The sequence below is a fragment of the Nerophis lumbriciformis genome, unplaced genomic scaffold (genome assembly GCF_033978685.3).
Source record: "Nerophis lumbriciformis unplaced genomic scaffold, RoL_Nlum_v2.1 HiC_scaffold_58, whole genome shotgun sequence".
NCBI lineage: Eukaryota > Metazoa > Chordata > Actinopteri > Syngnathiformes > Syngnathidae > Nerophis > Nerophis lumbriciformis.
Window position 1 is genome coordinate 208,665 of NW_027316600.1, and position 18,150 is coordinate 226,814.

An 18,150-nucleotide genomic window follows, 5' to 3' on the forward strand; every position below is an offset into this window, starting at 1 on the left:
TCGTGGTCAATTGTACGGAATATGTACTTCACTGTGCAACCTAATAAAAGTCTCAATCAATCAATCAATGCAAAAGTGTATTTATTCCTATAATTCCATTCAAAATGTTAAACTTCCATAGATTATAGATTCAGGGCCCATGACTTCACATATTTAGTTGTTCATTTGTACATCATTTGGGCCTCTAGCTCACAAAACAAAAAATGAGAATACTGTGAAGAAATCAGCCTAAATTTGACAGAGCATGAATGTTTGAAAGTGAATCACACACCACTTATGGACTCAACTCAAAGCACCTGCACAGCTTCTCATTCAACTGCTTGACTTTGGTTCAATGGTCTCAGTTCACATCGATATGATGAAGACTGCAGACTTGACAGAAGACCACCATTGAGACCCTCCATAGGATGTACGTTCCTAGCTAAGGAGGTTCACAGAGTGTTGTGTCCAAGCATATCAATGGAAGGGCAAAACGTGGCAGGGGAAGATGCACCAGCAGAAGAATGACTGTGATCTTCTGCTGAAGATCAACCAGAGAACATTCATCAATCTGCCAGAGAAGTAAATGAGGATTTCTTCACAGTACCGTATTTTCTGCACTATTAGCCGCACCTAAAAACCACAAATTTACTCAAAAGCTGACAGTGCGCCTTATAACCCGGTGCGCTTTATATATGGATTAATATTAAGATTCATTTTCATAAAGTTTCGGTCTCGCAACTACGGTAAACAGCCGCCATCTTTTTTCCCCGTAGAAGAGGAAGTGCTTCTTCTTCTACGCAAGCAACCGCCAAGGTAAGCACCCGCCCCCATAGAACAGGAAGCGCTTCTTCTTCTACTGTAAGCAACCACCCGCCCGCGTAGAAGAAGAAGAAGAAGCGCGCGGATATTACGTTTCATTTCCTTTGTGTGTTTACATCTGTAAAGACCACAAAATGGCTCCTACTAAGCGACAGGTTTCCGGTTCATGAAAAGACGCAATCTCTCCATCCGCACACGGACTACTATTTCACAGCAACTGCCTAAAGACTTTCAAGAAAAGCTGGCTACTTTCCGTGCATATTGTAAAAACAAGATAGCTGAAAAAAAGATCCGGCCAGAGAACATTATCAACATGGACGAGGTTCCACTGACTTTTGATATTCCTGTGAACCGCACTGTGGATACAACGGGAGCACGTACGGTGAATATTCGCACCACAGGGAATGAGAAGTCATCCTTCACTGTGGTTCTAGCTTGCCATGCTAATGGCCAGAAACTTCCACCCATGGTGATATTCAAAAGGAAGACCTTGCCAAAAGAGACCTTTCCAGCCGGCGTCATCATAAAAGCTAACTCGAAGGGATGGATGGATGAAGAAAAGATGAGCGAGTGGTTAAGGGAAGTTTACGCGAAGAGGCCGGGTGGCTTTTTTCACGCAGCTCCGTCCATGTTGATATACGACTCCATGCGCGCCCACATCACGCTGGTTTTTAATATATTATTAAAGTTTGACTGACCTATCTGACTGTTTTTTTGACATTCCTTTAGCGCAGTTAGATGCGGCTTATAACACGGGGCGGCTTATAGGTGGACAAAGTTTTGAAATATGCCGTTCATTGAAGGCGCGGCTTATAACCCAGGGCGCCTTATGGTGCGGAAAATACGGTATTCTAATTGTTTTGAAATCCTGTTTTTGTGGGTTCTGTGAGCTGGAGGCCCAAATGATGGACAAATAAACATCTAAATACTTCAAATCCTTAAAGTTGTGGGCCCTGAATCTATAAGCTATGCAAGTTTAACCTTTTGAATGGAATTATGGAAATAAATACACTTTTGCATGATATTCTAATTTGTTGGAAAGGGTCTGTACAAAGGAGGGGAGACTAAAGTACACACACACACACACACACACACACACACACACACACACACCTGTTTGCCATTGTGTGTGACAGAGGAGAGGATGGTGCGAAGGGTCTTGAAGCCCATGGCGATGTCCAAGAGGTGGGTGGCGAAGAAGAAGTTGTTAAAGTGGCCCAGAAACGACATGAGCGTGTACCAGGCCAGGTACAGGAAAGACTGCGGCCAAACACACACACACACACACACACACACACACACACACACACACACACACACACACACACACACACAGAGACAGAAAGAGATGAGCAGACTGCAGGGTGTATTATTGTAGATAAGGTGAAATGAGGGCCATCAAGTGGCGCAGCATGCAGATCTGCATCCAACATGTCAGAGCATTGAAAGAAAGGAGGTAAAACATGACAAATGATGTACGCCCGGTCCTTGTCATCCGTTAAGGTGCAGTGCAGGAAGTGTGTGTTGGATCAGGACCAGGTGGTCCGCAGGGGAAGAAACATTGCCAGCTGGACTTACGTTGTCGGTGAGAACCACCCCCAGTTTCCAGACTTGGTATTTGATGTCCATGGAGCTGAATCTGAAATAATCCATCAAATCATGACTAGAGGACTCAGCTTTATGTGCTAGAGTCTACAGCAGGTTCTTCATAGCAACACTGTGCTAGTCCAGCAGCAAGAAGCTGAAGTGTCTCAGAAAGCTGATGATTCTCTACATTCAAGCTAACATTGACTGTACTCACAGATTGATCCAGGCGGAGTCTTTCCTCAACCTGTTCCTCCCTGTTCCTTCAGAGCTGAAGTCCAATGATGCCTGGTCCAAGCCCAGAAGCTCACTGATCTTCTCACGGCCGTAAAACTCTCCGTACTTATCCATCACCTGCAGGGAGGATGGTAGAGCTGACATCTAAGTGGCAAAAACAGCATACAGAGCTACCACAAATTAAGAGTGTTCTTAGATGTTCAAAGAACTCCGGCTTGTTAGTGATTACCAGAGCCCAAAAAAAGTCTGCAGGCTTCAGAGTGTTTTCTATTGGGGCTCCAGTACTCTGGAATGTTCTGTTAGAGATGCTACCTCAGTAAAAGCATTTAAGTCCCATCTTCAAACTCTAGCCTTTAAATAGACCCCCCTTTTAGACCAGTTGATCTGTCCTCTCTCTTTTCTGTTCTGCCCCCTTCTCCTGCGTTATAAAGTGACCACAGATTAACCTCCATGGTTGAAGCGCTAGCTGTTCAGAGTCAGGACCCAGGATGGACCCCGACTGTTCAAAGTAGGGGTCCAACAAGGAGAAACCTTGCGGCTCCTTCCAAGGTTTCTCCTTGTTCCCAGTGGGTTCAGTTTTTTCTTGCCCTGATGTGGGATCTGAGCAGAGACTGTGGTTGTGGCTTGCGCAGCCCTTTGAGACGTCTGTGATTAAGTGCTATATATTTGATTTCAGCTGATTGTTGGGCTTTAGGTTGCAAGCATAAATTGTCTTTACGCGCATCTCGCTCTTTGTTAGTCCAGCAAATGCCAGAGTGGACCTCAGAAGACCCACTAAAAGATCTGCTCTCCCTCGCTAGGGTTAGCTTTAAGATAGAGAGCGACAGAAGTTGGTTTTCCAAGCACAGGTAGGAACAAGATGAAGAACTGTGCTAAGAAGAGGAAGCTGATGAATTGAACTGAAGAAAGAAATCATCAAGTTCATGAGCGAGAGTGTAGCCGACATCACTGCTATCCTGCACCATACTGAAGAAGAAAGTTCAAATCATATCTCAACGCTGGACATCTAGCCAAGCTGCTGATGGTGTGTTTGACAGAGAAGCAGCTGGAAGGAGAAAGCGTAGAAGTTATTCCATTCTTGTATACACTATCATCACAACTGACTTGTATACACTATCATCACAACCGAGTTTCCTCTCTTGAGAAGACATGTCACATGTTAAGATTGTGATTGATCCAAACAACAATTCAATCGATTAGGAGAGGCTGATTTGAGATGCAAGTGTTTGGAGTTAAGAGCTCCTTCACAGAACTAATGAAGCCTGTAAGCTGACTGGACCATGTTGGGTCTCACCAAGCTTTAGAAACACTTCTATTATGATGTTGTCTGCTTTATTATTTACATTTATTATTAGTATCATTTACATTTAGGCTATTTGTGTTAAAACTGCTGTGATGGCACATTCTCATTTCAGCCCTTGGATGCAAAATGTTTGGGCACCCATCAAAGTTCCTCTTCAGTTTTCATGGGTCTGAGCCTTCCTTGGACCACATGTGAGCTCCAGCAGGCGTGTCTCGCCACACCAGTATCACACCTGACACCTTTTATTGTAATTATCAAATAGCAGCAGTCATTGCCATTATAATATTTTCTAATATAAATGATGACAATGAATATAAAACATAATCTTGTTTTTCATGTTGAATGTCTGGGTGCACCCCTTGAAACATTCACATTTAGCACAATGAGATGTGTGCTGTTAGCACAAGCATGAGATAGTGTCAAATACATCTCTGCAGATGGTTTTTTTAATGAGCGTTTATGTCATCTTATGATTTATATCTATGAAATAACATTAATAATACATGCCACTAAAATAAGCTCCATTGTAATTGGAGAGTGAGGGTGTACAGTACTAGTACATATATAATGTAGTAACAGACACCTTCATAACAATATGTAATATGTACAATATACACACTGCAAGTATATATATAATGTAGTAACAGACACCTTCATAACAATATGTACAATATACACACTGCAAGTATATATATAATGTAGTAACAGACACCTTCATAACAATATGTAATATGTACAATATACACACTGCAAGTATATATATAATGTAGTAACAGACACCTTCATAACAATATGTAATATGTACAATATACACACTGCAAGTATATATATAATGTAGTAACAGACACCTTCATAACAAGCCATTTGTCTTCAGCCTGTGGGTGGTTTACCTTTCTCTTCACAAATTTATCCCAGTAGTTACTTGGAAAGGATCTGCAAGGACAAATGCAGACATCAAATGCAACATTAGGTGTCATGAGGAGTTAGTACTAATGAGGTTGTATGATATTTGAGGTGTGTCATGAGGAGTAATGAGCTTGTATGATATTTGAGGTGTGCTGACAAACGTACGCAGTGTTGATGACCAGTCTATCCCACTGGCCTCGGAAGTGGTCGTCGGGGGGCTGCTGCGTCACATACAAGCCATCAAACTCCAGTCTGCGGGCCACTTCCTTCTCCCGCTTGAAGACCACCAGCGGCACCTGCCACACACACTTGTGTTCAATCCACACACACTTGTGTTCAATCCACACCTGCTCTTTGTGCACACCTTGAGGCAGTAGTATCCCATCATGCAACAGAAGGAGAAGAGGGTGTGCAACACAGCCAGGAGGTGAAGACACGCCTCCATGTAGCCGCCGCTTCCTTCCAGGACTAAGGGAACCTGGCCTGCCGAGTCAAGCCACGCCTCCATTCGCTGTCCCGGTGATGCCACCTGGGGAGAGGAGAGAAGATGGCAGTGCGCCTCACATTACTGGACTCCCCAAAATGAGAGTGCAGCATGGAATGTGGTTCTACAATAAACAAGATGGATCCATTTGCAGGACTTCAATTTGAACTTTTTAAGGTCAAGGCGAGTGCTGCTTTAAAGGAGGGCTCATATTTTACAGCACTAAGGCAAACATTCTTTTCTTTCAAGGCAGGGGCTCCAAAACATGCATACATATATATATATATATATATATATATATATATATATATATATATATATATATATATATATATATATATGTATGTGTGGGAAAAAAATCACAAGACTATTTCATCTCTACAGGCCTGTTTCATGAGGGGAAGTTCCCTCAATCATCAGGAGATTTTAATGGGAGCATTCACATACCATGGATTATATAGGGCACAGAGTGGGTGGGTACAGGCTGGCGTAGGGGCGTGGTGATTGGCTCATGTGTTACCTAGGAGGTGTTTCCGTCTGTGGCGGCATGCTGATACAATTTCGCTGCGCTTGTTGAGGGATGACAGGTCTGGACGGTATATAATAAACAGTTTCTCCTTCAAGCATAGGTTGCATCTTTTATTACCACTATTGTAAGGTGTGCTGGATGCAAGAATTTGCCATGTTATTGAATATTCAACATTATTGTCTTTGAGGTCCCAAATGTGTTTGCTGAGTTCTGTGGTATTCCGCAGGTTTTGGTTCCTGAAAGAAGCCTTGTGATTGTTCCATCTGGTTTTGAACTCTCCTTCAGTTAATCCTACATATGTGTCGGATGTGTTAATGTCCTTGCGTGTTACCTTAGATTGGTAGGACAACTGATGTTTGTAAGCACCCCCCGTTGAGAGGGCAATCAGGTTTCTTTCGACAGTTGCAACCTTTGTTGGTTTTGGAGTCGCTCTGTCCGGGGGCCGACGGCTCATTTGCAATTGTTTTGTTGTGGTTTGAGATGATTTGTCGTATATTGTTCATACAGCTGTAGCTCAATTTAATGTTGTTCTTGTTGAATACTTTTCTTAGGGTGTTGTCTTTGGGAAAGTGTTTGTCAATCAGATTGAGGAATTTGTGTCCAATGTTAGTTGAGACGTTTTTGCTGTATGGGGGGTTGTACCAGATGATGTCGTTTCGTTTTCTGTTCTTTTTCGGTTGGTTTCCTGGCGTGGGTTCATAGGTGAGGGTGAAATTGTATCCGCTTTCATCAAGGGCTTTTTGGTACGGGGGGGGTTGCTTGGTCAAATTCAGCTTTGCTAGATGACAGCATCGATAGCCTTTTATTAATTCCGGTAGGTATTCTTTTCGTGGTGGTGGGTGGGTGGTTGCTGTCATGGTGCACGTATTGGAGTGTTGTGTTGGGTTTCGTGAATGGTTGGTAGCTGTTATTTCTCAGGTTGAAAGTGACGTCAAGGAAGTTGACGGTTTGCTTGTTGGCTTCAATCGTGATCCGTAGGCCGTTCTCTTTGAAAATTTGGCATATGCGCTTCTTGGTATTCTCGCTGCTCCTTGGCGAGGTAGTCTTGTGATTTTTTTCCCCCACATACATATATATATATATATATATATATATATATATATATATATATATATATATATATATATATATATATATATATATACAGTGGATGTCAAAAGTGTACATAGACTTGTAAAGAACATCATGTCATGGCTGTCTTGACTTTACAATCATTTCTATTTTTTTGTGATGTAGTGATTGGAGCACATACTTGTTGGTCACAAAAAACATTCTTGAAGTTTGCTTCTTTTATGAATTTATTATGAAAATGTGAGGGTGATAAGTATACATACAGCAATGTTAATATTTGCTTACATGTCCCTTGGCAAGTTGACCTGCAATAAGGCGCTTTTGGTAGCCATCCACAAGCTTCTGTTGGAACGTTTGACCACCAGAATGTATCATATAGTGTTTGACCTAACTTGTAGTAAACTTCAGTCAAGTTGTGTATAAAGGAATATATAAAACGCCATGCAATTTTCATTCCATTATCCTGTTGAAAAAAGTCAACAAATCCTGGTGTGGTTGTTGACAGTAAGGAATCCAAATAAACAAGCAGGATACGTCCCATAAACAACATTGAGTTTGGACTCATTTAGCACTCCTAAGTTGTTGCTACAACAGCCTGTAATTGTTCCTCTTTTCATTCCTTCCTTACTGGGCCTTTTGCTTCAATTGCAGCCTTGCATTTGTGGCATTTTAATCCCATTTGGTGACACACTGACCTTGTAGAAGAGCAGGAAGAAGTTGATTGCGAAAGTGACAAAGAGGGCCAGCAGGCGCGTTTTGTAGAAAGTTCTGGCAAAGTAATTCTGGAAGAAAATGAAAGCACATTTCTCCCCGTCTAATAATCATAATAAGAAGGTCTGGGCTAGAAGAATTGTATCTCACCAGCAGGCTCTTGTGATGAGTGCTTATCGTCTCGCCGAGGGCCGAATGCTGACTTCCTGTTTCCTGTGATTTATTACTGCATCTCTTGGCCCTCCATTCAGCCTCGGTGTCCTCACATGGCGTCCCTCTGAGCGCACAATTGAACAAGGTCATATCATCACCATGCCTCTGAAGAACATTCAAGGTTTCTTCCTAGAAAATAGTCAAAGAAGAAGGAATGACTCACTTTTCTGATTCAGGCGTCTCGTCGTCAGCTTTTTCCTCCTCCGACATGCCGGCCTTAGGATGGCAACATTGGGAGAAAACACATGTCATCTATTTCTTAGAGTAGTCAGCGTACAACTCTTGTAGACTCAATGTTCACAGAAAATGAGTCAACACACCGCTAATGTCGCCTAAAGAGCCTAAAGAGCCTTAAGAGCCTAAAGAGCCTAAAGAGCCTTAAGAGCCTAAAGATCCAGCACCACAAGTGTGCACCGAGAATGGTTCAGGATGCATGAGTGGTGCCACCACTGGAAAGTCGCGGTTCTTTGAGGTAAACAGTAATTTATGTTCTGTACTTAAAGGAGAACAGAACATTTTTTGCAATATTGAAAGACATGACGATGGATGTATTTGTTTTTGCATTCTAAATATTAAATAAATGTCATCAAAAGTTTGCTTCCAACGGAACATTTTGGACTTGCGCAATTCTGCCTACAAAGCCCTTAAAAAACATCCTAACACCTCCATTAAGGTTTTTATATACATGATGTCATATAGTAACATTCATAATAACATGTAATATATACATGATGTAAGTATATATGTCATGTAGTAACATTCATAATAACATGTAATATATACATGATGTAAGTATATATGTCATGTAGTAACATTCATAATAACATGTAATATATACATGATGTAAGTATATATGTCATGTAGTAACATTTAGTAAAATAAATATTAATAACACAGAAATGACAATGAGCATTATTACACTACAAATGGATCAATGCAAATACAAATATCACTATTGATAATGAATAATAACAATAATGACCTCTATTATCAACAATACAATTGTTCAAATGCAACAATACATATATGTCATGATAACTACAGATACAAAAGAAAGCAGATCATTGGAAAGGAAAGTGTTGTATACAAAATTTTTCAAGGTAAAATTTTTTTTTAAAGGTTAAAATGATTTTCAAGGTAAAAAATGATTTTCAAGGTAAAAAAAAATTTAAGCTAAAAAAAAATTTTCAAGGTAAAACATTTTTTTCAAGGTAAAAAATGATTTTCAAGGTAAAAAAAAATTTTGAAGGTAACATTTTTTTTTCAAGGTTAAAAATGATTTTCAAGGTAAAAAATGATTTTCGAGGTAAAAAATTATTTACGAGGTAAAACAATTTTTTAAAGGTAAAAATATGTCATGTATGTAAGTATATATGTCAAGGTAAAAAAAAATGTTCAAGGTTAAAAATGATTTTCAAGGTAAAAAATTATTTTCGAGGTAAAAAATTATTTACGAGGTAAAACAATTTTTTAAAGGTAAAAAAAATTTTTCAAGGTAAAATTTTTTATTCAAGGTTAAAAATGATTTTCAAGGTAAAAAATTATTTTCAAGGTAAAAAATGATTTTCAAGGTAAAAAACATTTTTCAAGGTAAAAAAAATTTTATGGTTAAAAAAAATTTTTCAAGGTAAAATTTTTTTTTCAAGGTAAAAAATGATTTTCAAGGTAAAAAATGATTTTCTAGGTAAAAAATGATTTTCAAGGTAAAAAATGATTTTCTAGGTAAAAAACATTTTCAAGGTAAAAAAACATTTTCAAGGTAATTTTTTTTTTCAATGTAAAAAATGATTTTCAAGGTAAATAATGATTTCTAGGTAAAAAAATGTTCAAAGTAAAAAAAATTTTTCAAGGTTAAAAATGATTTTCAAGGTAAAAAAAAATGATTTTCTAGTTAAAAAAAAATTTTAAGGTAAAAATTTTTTTTCAAGGTAAAATTTTTTTTCAAGGTTAAAAATGTCTTTCAAGGTAAAAAATTATTTTCAAGGTATTTTTGTGACTTACTTGTTTGGGGGTTAAGAGAACATTTGAAATGTTATTGATTGTATTTCTGGCAACTGTATATTTTTAAAAATTCAATAAATATATATATTAAAAAAATAATACTATATATATATATATATATATATATATATATATATATATATATATATATATAGGGTGTCCTGAACAGATTGACATTATTTTTGATGGGAAAATTTGATTTGTGTTTAGTACAATTGTGTCTTTGTGTGACCTTTGACAACAACAACGGAGATACGGCAATAAAAAAGCCTGCTCTTGTTGGGTAACATCAAGCTCTTTGTTGACATTAACAGTAAAGCCAATCAGCAAAGAGATATTTTGTACTTCCAAGAAGACTTACCGTCCCCTCAGAGCAAGCAGCGGCGGTGGCCACCAAGGAGTGGCTCAGACTGTCTTGCATGGCCAGTCTGTATTGACCTCCATCTTTTCTCACTTGAAGGCCGAATACGTCCGACAGCACATCCGTCTCCCTGGCGGAGGTCACATCTGCCGCCTTCCCACTTTGTCTCCGCAGGGCCGAGTGTCTCCTCACTGCGCTGGTTGCCTCTGCCACCTCATCAAGGGTGGGCTCCACAAGACCCCCCAGCAGGTCAGCGAGGGTCACGCTCTTGGCTCCTTCTACCAGGCCGCCGTCAAGCAAGGCCACGTAGAGCAGGTGCAGGACGCTGCTAGCGACGAGGCCGCCGCAGCGCAGCACAGCCGTCAGCAGGACTCTGAGGAGGCCGGCGACATCTTTCACGCTCATTTTTGTGACAGCCCTCAGCTTTTTGACAGAAAGTAGAGACGTGAGCCACATCTCATTCTCTTCCTCCTCTCCAGCATGCCGCTCTCCGCCGTCAGAGCCAGAGATCTGTGCTGCCAGCTGCATCTCGAAGATGGTGTCCTCACAGAAGTTGACAAACATCTCCATTTTCTCCTTTTCTCCGCCTTGGTTGACCACGTCGAAAATGAACTGCCGCTTGGACTCCTTGACCTGCGGCTTCTCCCACTGCGTGCGGCTGGACTGGCTGATCTCAAAGTAGACCCTCTCCATGCGCTTCCCGCTGCCAAGGATCTCGATGCGGCCCAAGTGGGGCTGGAAGTAAGTCAAGACGGACTGGGCCAGCTCCAGGAACGCCCTCAGCCTTAAATCCTTGGGCATGTGTTCGGACAAATTAGTGAGCAGAACGGCGACGCTGAAGCCGATGTCTTTGGCGGGCTCGTGGAAGCGATCCACAAAAGCCTGGTAATCCAGGACTTCCCTATCGTCGGTCTCGATGCAGGAGAGGAGGAACTGGGTCTCAGCTTGTGAGAACTGCTTGGAACTCTCCATGGCTTTCTGGAAGTCCTTCCTCGTGACGCATCCCTCGCCATCGGGGTCGTACTCTCGGAAGATGTCGGAGGACGTCAGGTCTTTGAGTTTGAGGAACGTGTCAAAAAACTTGAGGATCATTTCCACATTGCTGGAGGATTCCACCAGCATGTCCACCATCTGTTTACCGATGGTTCCATTGACCACGTTGCCTGGGGGGGAAGTGAAAACATTCTCTAACATTCACTCACGGGTGCTTGCAAAGAAAGGCTGACCTTCTAGCATGGAGAGCAAGAACACAACCATGTCTTTCTGTAAGTCCATCAGCTCCTTGAGGAGATCAATCTGCCTTGAGTCCTGCAAAGATAAACAACTGGAGCCATCCTGCAAACCCTAACATTTCAAAAGTTCCATATTATAATACTTTTCACCATGCACTAAATAGTAGAAATGTCCATAATCATTATCACCTTGATAATGCAATTTAAAGCATTTGAAAGTCTTCTTTGTTGATCAGATCTAACATATTGGATTGAAGTGTGTATATATATATATATATATATATATGTTCAATGACACACATGTAAGAGGGATGTGTGCTATGGCTATGAGTTGTTTTTCCCTTGGCCTCAGTCTTGGCCTTGTTTACCTGTATCTCACCTTTTTTGAAGTTGGCAGACCCGTCAGCAATCCCGTTCTGTCTCCCTGTAATGTTTTATCCTGTTCTGTCTCCATGTAATGTTTGATCCTGTTCTGGCTCCCGGTATTGTTTGATCCTGTTCTGTCTCCATGTAATGTTTGATCCTGTTCTGTCTCCCGGTAATGTTTGATCCTGTTCTGTCTCCCTGTAATGTTTGTCTGATCTTGAATTGGATTGTGCTGAAAATTGTAATTCCCTTCGGGGATTAATAAAGTATTTCTGATTCTGATTCTGAACAGCATGGTTTGATTCAATGACATGGAACAGCATGGTTTGATCCACAGTGTGTTTGTGCATAATGTGATATAAATACACGCACCCTCAAAATGTCAATTTCACTGATTTATTAACAAAACTGTTCCACATGAATATAAGGATAATAAATGAAAGGAAACTATTTTGTTTGTTTCACAACACCTCAGTCACCTTTCATTAGCACATCTAGCCTTAGAACTTAGAACCCTTTTTTGATTACACATGCACCTCCTGGTACCCTAGCACCTCCAAAACCCTCAAATCTAAATTCCAAACATCCCAGAACAAGCTAGTCAGATTACTTCTAGACCTCCACACCTCACTCCTACCCACTTCTCCAAAGTGGGCTGGCTCAGGGTGGAGGACAGAGTAAAACAACTTGCACTGAGCCTAGTCTATAAAATCTGCTACACCTCCCTGATACCGAAGTACATGTCAAACTAACCACAACACCAGGGGGAGCTCCACTAACCACGTTAAACCCAGATTCCCATCTAACAAAGGTCTTAACTCATTCTCTTTCTATGCCACATCAATGTGGAATGCACTCCCAACAGGTATAAAAGAAAGTGCATCTCTATCCTCCTTTAAAACCGCAATAAAAGTTCACCTCCAGGCAGCTACAACCCTAAACTAACACCCTCCCCAGATTGTTAATAATCAAATGTAAACAATCAAATGCAGATATTTTTCTTATGCCTTCTGATCTCTCTCTCTCTCTCTCTCTCTCTCTCTCTCTCTCTCTCTCTCTCTCTCTCTCTCTCTCTCTCTCTCTCTCTCTCTCTCTCTCTCTCTTGTGTGATGACTGTATTATGATGATAGTATATATCTGATAGTATATATCTGTATCATCAATCAATTTAAGTGGACCCGACTTAAACAAGTTGAAAAACGTATTGGGGTGTTACCATTTAGTGGTCAATTGTAGGGAATATGTACTTCACTGTGCAATCTACTAATACAAGTCTCAATCAATCAATCAATCAAAGGCTATGATCTAACATCTAGCCTTAGAACTGTGGCTATGATCTAACATCTAGCCTTAGAACTGTGGCTATGATCTAACATCTAGCATTAGAACTGTGGCTATGATCTAACATCTAGCATTAGAACTGTGGCTATGATCTAACATCTAGAATTAGAACTGTGGCTATGATCTAACATCTTGCATTAGAACTGTGGCTATGATCTAACATCTCGCCTTAGAACTGTGGCTATGATCTAACATCTAGCCTTAGAACTGTGGCTATGATCTAACATCTAGCAATAGAACTGTGGCTATGATCTAACATCTAGCAATAGAACTGTGGCTATGATCTAACATCTAGCATTAGAACTGTGGCTATGATCTAACATCTAGCATTAGAACTGTGGCTATGATCTAACATCAAGCCTTAGAACTGTGGCTATGATCTAACATCTAGTCTTAGAACTGTGGCTATGAACTAACATCTAGCATTAGAATTGTGGCTATGATCTAACATCTAGCCTTAGAACTGTGGCTATGATCTAACATCTAGCCTTAGAACTGTGGCTATGATCTAACATCCATCCATTTTTAGTTGAGGGAAGTTCTTAACATTATAATTTATCATTGATAAAAACTGGCTTTTTTCCTTTCATAGCTGGTAATAACTGTCCGTAATGAACATGTCATCTAGCGCTGGTCTAGCATGTACCAAAAGTTTATAAAACAAAACTTTAGCTAACGCTAGTTAACTTGTAGGGCTAGTAATCTCTGTGGCTTATCTTACATATGACTCCAGAGAGCTGACTCTCCATCCATCCATTTTCTACTGCTTGTCCCTTTCGGGGTCGCGGGGGGTGCTGGAGCCTATCTCAGCTGCATTAGGGCGGAAGGCGGGGTACACCCTGAACAAGTCACCACCTCATGGCAGGAGAGCCAACTCTCCCATTGTGAAAAGCTGGATTTCCTTGTTGCATACTTTGCAGCAGGCTACAGGTGGATTTGGTGCAGGTTTTATCCAAAGTTTGTACTTGAAAAGGACAAGATGACGGAGCGATGCACCACTGTCCTCTAGGGGGCGACACAACATGACAACAACCTAATGTAAGGGCTCGTGCAAAGCCAACAGATCAAGCGTGTAGCTTTCATTTTTAAAGAAACCTATTTAATTTGTTTCTATTTTATAATTAGCCTATTGAGTCAGACTGCTGAGAAATATGATGAACATTTCCAAGAACTTCAACCAAAACTTCAGCATTTTTCAAACCTTGAAAACTCAACATTAAAATCCAAGCATTTTCAAGGTTTTTGAGCCCCCGCACCAACGCTGATGTATGAATAAATATACCTTGGACTTCTTTCTGCTCCTTTTCGTTCATGATTCATTTTCAATGTTAAATGCTTTTTTGAACAATGCTGTCCTCTGTGAAGTGGTAGGCTTATCTACCAAGGGGCAGGTCATAAACCTTATCTACCAAAGGGCAGGTCATAGAACTTATCTACCAAGGTGCAGGTCATAGACCTTATCTACCAAGGTGCAGGTCATAGAACTTATCTACCAAGGTGCAGGTCATAGAACTTATCTACCAAGGTGCAGGTCATAGAACTTATCTACCAAGGGGAAGGTCATAGAACTTATCTACCAAGGGGCAGGTCATAGACCTTATCTACCAAGGGGCAGGTCATAGAACTTATCTGCCAAGGTGCAGGTCATAGAACGTATCTACCAAGGGGCAGGTCATAGACCTTATCTACCAAGGTGCAGGTCATAGAACTTATCTACCAAGGGGCAGGTCATAGACCTTATCTACCAAGGTGCAGGTCATAGAACTTATCTACCAAGGTGCAGGTCATAGAACTTATCTACCAAGGTGCAGGTCATAGAACTTATCTACCAAGGGGCAGGTCATAGACCTTATCTACCAAGGGGAAGGTCATAAAACTTATCTACCAAGGTGCAGGTCATAGAACTTATCTACCAAGGGGAAGGTCATAGAACTTATCTACCAAGGGGCAGGTCATAGAACTTATCTACCAAGGGGCAGGTCATAAAACGTATCTACCAAGGGGCAGGTCATAGAACTTATCTACCAAGGGGAAGGTCATAGAACTTATCTACCAAGGGGCAGGTCATAGAACTTATCTACCAAGGTGCAGGTCATAGAACTTATCTACCAAGGGGAAGGTCATAGAACTTATCTACCAAGGTGCAGGTCATAGACCTTATCCACCAAGGTGCAGGTCATAGAACTTATCTACCAAGGGGCAGGTCATAGAACGTATCTACCAAGGTGCAGGTCATAGAACTTATCTACCAAGGGGAAGGTCATAGAACTTATCTACCAAGGGGCAGGTCATAACCTTATCTACCAAGGTGCAGGTCATAGAACTTATCTACCAAGGGGCAGGTCATAGAACTTATCTACCAAGGTGCAGGTCATAGAACTTATCTACCAAGGGGCAGGTCATAGACCTTATCTACCAAGGGGCAGGTCATAGACCTTATCTACCAAGGAGCAGGTCATAGAACTTTAAAATGAGTGTTTTTGTGCCTCCTCTCTCAAAAGTGGAGCTGACAAACATGACTTTTACCTACCAGGAGACCTTTAGAGGTACAGAGTTGCAGAAGCAATGTCACCTACCTGTGAGAGCTTCATCTGCATGTGAGCAAAGACGTGAAGGAAGCCCACCACGGCGTCCCACAGGCGACTGTGAGCCAGACTCTGCTGGTTTCCACTGCACGGTCCCTGCAAGTCACCATGTGAGGAACGACTTCCTGGACACCAAGAAGCCTTGAAGAAAGTCCCACCTGTATGTACTCCGTGAGCGTGTTGAACACCTGCTTGGACACTCTGATGGCCTTGGAGAAGTTGCGTTGGCCTTGAGCGTCGAGGGCGTCCTTGCCAGAGTAGAACCAGTAGAAGTCGCTGATGGACTCCTGAAGAGGACATGAAGTGTTTTCTGCCAGCAAACTGCTGGTTGTTGAGTTGGAGTCTCACCTGGATTCTCAGCAGGTAATCCACGGTGGAAATGATCATGTTGACAGTGGTGTTGTTGCCGCTCTGTGTTCGCAAGTAGTTCTGGAAATCTAAAACACGTAATTGCTTTTATGTGAAAAAAGTCAACAAAGGTGTTAAATCAGGGGTGTCCAAACTTTTTCTCCCCAGGCCTGCATACACAAATAACCCAGCAACGCTTTCTTTAGTAAATAACATCAAACGTAAGTCAAGTTATGACCATCCATCCATCCATTTGCTACCGCTTGTCCCTCTCTGGGTCGCGAGTGTGCTGGAGCCTATCCCAGCTACATTTGGGCAGAAGGTGAGATACAACACCTTCACCCTAGTTATGTGTTTATAGATTATAGAGTAGGGGTTCCTAACCTTTTTGACCTCGGGGCCCAACTTTTCCACTACAGGGGGGCCCGGGGCCCACTCACTCAAATAATAACACAGAATTAGTCATCTTACTCTTGATTTTAGTCGAATACAAGCTGTGCTAAATGTCACGGGCTGGGAAAATAAGAAGCTCTATTCCGTAAATGGCCCCCGGGCCACACTTTGGACACCCCGCATAATATATACAACAATAATACAATAATATTTATATATACAACAATAATACAATAATATATATATACAACAATAATACAATAATATATATACATACAACAATAAAACAATAATATATATATACAACAATAATACAATAATATATATACATACAACAATAAAACAATAATATATATATACAACAATAATACAATAATATATATACATACAACAATAAAACAATAATATATATATACAACACTATTACAATAATATATATATACAACAAAAATACAATAATATACATACAACAATAAAATCCCGTGAGTCAATTGTAAAAGAGCTAAGAGTTGATTAAAGTGGTAGAGAGTGTGGGAGAAGCAATCACCTGTGTTGTGTCCTTCCTACCTGTGTTGTGTCCTTCTTACCTGTGTTGTGTCCTTCCTACCTGTGTTGTGTCCTTCCTACCTGTGTTGTGTCCTTCCTACCTGTGTTGTGTCCTTCCTACCTGTGTTGTGTCTTTCCTACCTGTGTTGTGTCCTTCCTACCTGTGTTGTGTCCTTCCTACCTGTGTTGTGTCCTTCCTACCTGTGTTGTGTCCTTCCTACCTGTGTTGTGTCCTTCCTACCTGTGTTGTGTCCTTCCTACCTGTGTTGTGTCCTTCCTACCTGTGTTGTGTCCTTCCTACCTGTGTTGTGTCCTTCCTACCTGTGTTGTGTCCTTCCTACCTGTGTTGTGTCCTTCCTACCTGTGTTGTGTCCTTCCTACCTGTGTTGTGTCCTTCCTACCTGTGTTGTGTCCTTCCTACCTGTGTTGTGTCCTTCCTACCTGTGTTGTGTCCTTCCTACCTGCGTTGTGTCCTTCACACAGCAGCTGCAGGAAGCGGAATAGATCACAGGTCACATGTTCATCACGCATCACCTTCTCTCCTGGGGAAAAGGTGGAAAGGTGAAGAAATGGAAAGGATGACAAAGTATGGAATATAGTGTTAAAAGGTGGATGGAAAGGATGACAAAGTATGGAATATAGTGTTAAAAGGTGGATGGAAAGGATGACAAAGTATGGAATATAGTGTTAAAAGGTGGATGGAAAGGATGACAAAGTATGGAATATAGTGTGTTAAAAGGTGGATGGAAAGGATGACAAAGTATGGAATATAGTGTGTTAAAAGGTGGATGGAAAGGATGACAAAGTATGGAATATAGTGTTAAAATGTGGATGGAAAGGATGACAAAGTATGGAATATAGTGTGTTAAAGGGTGGATGGAAAGGATGACAAAGTATGGAATATAGTGTTAAAAGGTGGATGGAAAGGATGACAAAGTATGGAATATAGTGTGTTAAAAGGTGGATGGAAAGGATGACAAAGTATGGAATATAGTGTGTTAAAAGGTGGATGGAAAGGATGACAAAGTATGGAATATAGTGTGTTAAAAGGTGGATGGAAAGGATGACAAAGTATGGAATATAGTGTTAAAAGGTGGATGGAAAGGATGACAAAGTATGGAATATAGTGTGTTAAAAG

The 18,150-nt window shown here is 41.0% G+C and overlaps 1 protein-coding gene across 1 annotated transcript in view; it reads right to left on the reverse strand.

Annotated features, from left to right (window-relative positions):
- LOC140677958 (ryanodine receptor 2) overlaps positions 1 to 18,150 on the reverse strand; it is a 41,122-nt gene that overhangs the window by 16,134 nt on the left and 6,838 nt on the right. Inside the window, exons 5-19 of the mRNA XM_072912740.1 lie at positions 17,474 to 17,554; positions 16,074 to 16,162; positions 15,884 to 16,012; positions 15,717 to 15,821; positions 11,428 to 11,509; positions 10,202 to 11,364; positions 8,003 to 8,055; positions 7,777 to 7,903; positions 7,611 to 7,697; positions 5,196 to 5,360; positions 4,997 to 5,127; positions 4,816 to 4,858; positions 2,603 to 2,739; positions 2,380 to 2,440; positions 1,915 to 2,061 (exon numbers count right to left, since the gene is read on the reverse strand). Of these exons, the coding sequence (XP_072768841.1) occupies positions 1,915 to 2,061; positions 2,380 to 2,440; positions 2,603 to 2,739; positions 4,816 to 4,858; positions 4,997 to 5,127; positions 5,196 to 5,360; positions 7,611 to 7,697; positions 7,777 to 7,903; positions 8,003 to 8,055; positions 10,202 to 11,364; positions 11,428 to 11,509; positions 15,717 to 15,821; positions 15,884 to 16,012; positions 16,074 to 16,162; positions 17,474 to 17,554 (2,600 nt within the window). The remainder of the gene's footprint in view (positions 1 to 1,914; positions 2,062 to 2,379; positions 2,441 to 2,602; positions 2,740 to 4,815; positions 4,859 to 4,996; positions 5,128 to 5,195; positions 5,361 to 7,610; positions 7,698 to 7,776; positions 7,904 to 8,002; positions 8,056 to 10,201; positions 11,365 to 11,427; positions 11,510 to 15,716; positions 15,822 to 15,883; positions 16,013 to 16,073; positions 16,163 to 17,473; positions 17,555 to 18,150) is intronic.